Source organism: Suricata suricatta, chromosome 5 (assembly GCF_006229205.1).
Source record: "Suricata suricatta isolate VVHF042 chromosome 5, meerkat_22Aug2017_6uvM2_HiC, whole genome shotgun sequence".
In the NCBI taxonomy this organism is placed as follows: domain Eukaryota; kingdom Metazoa; phylum Chordata; class Mammalia; order Carnivora; family Herpestidae; genus Suricata; species Suricata suricatta.
The window spans coordinates 16,033,762-16,038,416 of NC_043704.1; the positions used below are offsets into that span (position 1 = coordinate 16,033,762).

General features: G+C 42.9%; 1 protein-coding gene across 1 annotated transcript; it reads left to right on the forward strand.

The window, feature by feature from the left end:
* Positions 1-2,433: 2,433 nt before the first annotated feature.
* LOC115291361 (keratin-associated protein 26-1) lies at positions 2,434-3,035 on the forward strand. The gene has a single exon (XM_029938802.1). It carries the CDS (start codon positions 2,434-2,436, stop codon positions 2,977-2,979), a length of 546 nt encoding a protein of 181 aa, XP_029794662.1. The 3' UTR covers positions 2,980-3,035.
* The last annotated feature ends 1,620 nt before the right edge of the window (positions 3,036-4,655 follow it).

Genomic DNA, 4,655 nt, shown 5'->3' on the forward strand with positions numbered 1-4,655 from the left:
ATACTTGAAAGAGTAAAATTGACTAGAAAGGTGGTGAGGATAAAGGGAGATGACACGTGTAGGTATCCATGTTACAAGGTTTGCTCAGTGTAGACCCTAAATGAATCCTAGCTTCCTCTTATGCCACGCCCTCTCTCTTCATGGAAGAACATTCACGTATACATACAACATAAACAATGGATATGTATGATTAAACACAAATATAGTGATGAACTAATGATAGAGGGGTTGGGCTCTTGCTTCCATTCGAGAAGAACAGGCATAAAGAACATCAGCATATAAATGTGATAAGCATTCAGTTAAATATGGTGGCTGTACCTATTACTAACGCCATTCAACTGATGCATCCAGTATTTCACAAGAAGACTCTAGCGATATGTATAGAGAGTATCAGGTGAGGACAGCTGAAGGAGTGGAGATTGGGGCTGGAGGGACTCCTCAAACTCCTTAGGTACAAATCATCAAAGGGTGATGTTCTCGGACCTAAAATGCCGGGATAATTTTAATGTGCTAGTACAGGACCTCAGAGACTATATCATTTTCTTTTTGTATTTCTTTTTTTTAATGTGTTATTTTCTTTCTTTTGAGAGAGAGAGAGAGACAGTGCAAACAGGAGAGGGTCAGACAGAGAGGGAGACACAGAATCCGAAGCAGGCTCCAGGCTCTGAGCTGTCAGCACAGAGTCCAATGAAGGGCTCAAACCCACGAACTGTTAGATCATGACCTGAGCTGAAGCCCGATGCCTGAGCCACCCGGGCGCCCCTCTTTTTGTATTTCTATCCCTGGTAGCAACACAGTCCTGTATTGGCTCATGGAGAAGCCGTCTGCTATTTCAGAGACTTGATTCCTCCTGGACAGAGGGAGACTTACTAAGTGTGGTGTGTCCATTGAACATTAAAGTAGAAGAAATTGTTGTGATTTACACTGAAGTTTTAGCTAAAGGGAATTGGAAGGTAGATCCAGCAAGATAATTAAAATTCCCATTAAAATGGCCACTGGTACACTAGAAATTTTGGTATATAAAAATACAGTGGAATGGATAAGGCTAAACACAATTAAGCATTTTTAAATCAATTTTTTTTTGCCAGAAAATATATCCCCAAAGAGCCTTTAAAGTACTAAACTGTTTATGGGGGCGTCTGGGTGGCTCAGTCGCTTAAGTGTAGGACTCTTGGTTTCAGTTCAGGGCATAATCTCATGGTTCATGAGTTCAAGCCCCACATCAGGCTCTGTGCTGAGAGCATGGTGTTTGCTTGGGATTCTCTCTCTCTCCTTGTCTCTCTGCCTCTCCCCGGCTCCTGCTCTCTCTTCAAATAAATAAATGCAACTTTTAAAAAAGATACTAATGCTTAGAAAAACTGTACATTTATTCTGATGTTATTTCCTGTGTAAAGCAGCTTAGAAGCTATTTTTTTTTGGAAATTGACATCAGAATTAATGTTAGAAGCAAAACTAAACCTATGTCCAGGTCTTAGTTGTTATCTCTATTGTTTTTACTTTTTGTTTTGTTTGTTTTATTTTTTACTAAAAACGTTAGTTTTCAACTGGAACGTGAGTGAGCATGAAATATACAAACCTACACTAACTATAAAAAGTGTCTTCTGTTCAGCTTCTTTGAGGGGTTTTGTTTATTTGCTTTTGTTCACAGTCCTATTCACGTTTTTTTAACTGAGCCCATCTTATTTATCTATATTACAAATACTTCCAATATCAACTAAGTTTTCAGCAGTACTCTGTTTATTAAAATGAATAAAATGATTGTGAGTATTTAAAATAGAAATATTTGGATGGCAATCCATTTTCTACCAGGCTTCTAAAAGAAAACAAAGTAGCAATTTAGTCACATTGAAATTTTCCATATTATACTGATTTACACTTTTTCGGCTCCAAATCATATAGGTTATAGAATTGTTCACATTCTTTTGCAACATACTTGCTTTCAAGCTTCTTACAATTGACACTTTGCAAAACGAATAGAATTCCCCTCAAAGGGAGACAATTTGCTGAGGTTCCAGAGAATGTTGCTACCACTTTTAAAGTTTTAGAGGCAATTCCAAGAGAGGAATTGGAAGAATGTGTGTGTAGTGGTTGTAATCGGTGGTTGTAATCGGATTACGTGAATGACCTTCAAGCGCGTCTGTTTTCATTGGATAATTTAGGAAGGAGAGCTTCTATTAAAATTCAGTCACACATCTTTCTAGATCTACTTAATCAATGGATGGAACATCCAGTTTTATGGGAGCTAGGGGACCGCTTCCTGGGCTATAATGAGGAGTTTCGATGCAGCTCCCTACAAGGAAAAGGAAGAGAGTCTGTGTACACAATCACCACCTTCTAGGGATATATAAGAGATGGAGCCAACTGAAGGGCACAGTGAAACCCGAGACACTCGCTTCTCTCCATTCATCCACAGCCCGCCTTCCCACCCTCGCTATGTCTTGCCACAACTGCTCTGCCGACTACAGCTTGGGCTCCCTCAGCTGCCATCTTCCTCTCACCTCCTCCATCACCCTCTGTCCTGCGGCCATGAGCTGTGGCGATGTCCTCTGCTTGCCCGGTAACTGTCAGGACCATCTCCGGCCTCTGGACAACTGCCAAGAGACCTGCGGCGAGCCCAGCAGCTGCCAGCCGGCCCACCGAGAGCCCGGCAACTTCGAAGCTTCTTGCTGCCCATCCACTACCTACTACGTGTCCAGACCCTGCCAAGGAACCACTTTTCTTCCTGCTGCTTCTTACGTCTCTGGCTCCTGCCTCCCCATCTCCTATAGACCTCTCAGCTTTGTGTCCAGCACCTGCCGCCCCCTGAGCCTCCCTACTTACGGATGCCGCCCCGTGGGCTGTTTGCCCTGTAATCCTCAGTCACTTCACGTTGTGCCAAGTGGACTCAGACCTCTGCGCCCTCTCTTGGGCGGGTGCCAGCCTCTGACCCACGTGTATAGCCCTTGCCGTCCATCCTGCTCTGCGCCGGGAGGCCAGTAGCTTCCTGCCTAATAATGATATGCTAAGGATCCAGGACAAAATTTCAAACTCTGTGGACTTTGGGTTCTTTCCTAATAGTGCCTTTCCTTGATTTTACTGTGCCTGATGTAACTCAGGCTGCTCCTTTCATATTTTATCTTTTAATTTGTCTTTCCTTGGCATAAAGTTATTTGATTTACAAGGCTGTTCAATGTCACTCAGATGTGGGAAGAATTTATTTGGTTCATGTTGAAATAAATTAGATGAAGTCAAAACTAAAATCTGGTTCTTCAGTGTGTCTTTCATTATTTTGTTTTTTAATAATTAAAAAAATTAATGTCATTTATTTTTGAGAGAGAGATTCAGAGCACAAGTAGGGGAGGGGGAGAGAGAGAGGGAGATATACAATCTGAAGCAGGCTCCAGGCTCTGAGCTGTCAGCACAGAGCCCGTCACAGGACTGGACCCCACAAACTGAGATCATGCCCTGAGCCAAAGTCCGACACCTAACCGACTAAGCCATCCAGGTGCCCCAGTGCTTTTTTAAATGTTTATTTCTTTTTGAGAGAGAGAGAGAGAGAGAGAGAGAGAGAGAGAGAGAGAGAGAGAGAGAGAGAGACCTGGAGCAAATGGAGGAGAGGCAGAGAGAGAGGGAGACACAGGATCCAAAGCAGGCTCTGCACTGACAGCAGAGAGCCCAATGCGGAGCTTGAACTCATGAAACAGGAAATCATGACCTGAGCTGAAGTCTGACACTTACCCAACTGAGCCACCCAGGCACCCCTTTCATTATTTAATTTTAACACAGAAATAACCAACCACAACTGCTTGCAAATACCTGACTAGGACATGGGTTACTCAACCATATGCTTTTTTTTTTTTAAATAATAGTTTATTGTCAAATTAACCATATGCTTTTATGTGACATTGGGGAAATAGCTTGATGGTTGATTCCTTAAGCTTCATTCTAGATCTCTGATCCTATGTAGGGAAGAGACCCAAAAAGCCTTAGGTGGAAGTTATTTTGACTTCTCAATAGGAATGTTTTCCTTCTTTCTCTCATCCAATGGACGGACATACTTCCATCAAAATCTCCTTTCTAGGGGCGCCTGGGTGGCTCAGTGGGTTAAGTGTCCGGCTTCGGCTCAGGTCATGATCTCACGGTTCGTGGGTTCGAGCCCTGCATTGGACTCTGTGCTGACAGCTCAGAGCCTGGAGCCCACTTCTGATTCTGTGTCTCCCTCTCTCTCTGACCCTCCCCTGCTTGCGCTGTGTGTTTCTCTCTCTCAAAAACAAATAAAACATTTAAAAAAGAAAAAAGAAAACAAATCTCCTTTCTAATTGCAAACTGAACCTTAAGCCATTGATGGCTTCCTTTGCTCTATTATCATATAATAAAAATGCAAACCCCTGACCATGGCATCTGTTTACCCTCATTGCCTTCCTCCGTCCCATCTCTGGCTTCATTCCCTTCTTAGTATTGTCAACACTAAGCTCCTACAATTCTGACATCATATAAGTCCTCAAACATCTGCGTTTTACAATTATCCACCCTTCTGCAAATCTCATCATCGAGGATGGGATGCACTTCTGATCATTCTACCTTGAACACTTGTACTCACTTTTAAAGGCACAGTCAAGTGGTGCCTGGGTGGCTCAGTCAGTTAGGTGGCTAACTTTGCTCAGGTCATGATCCCA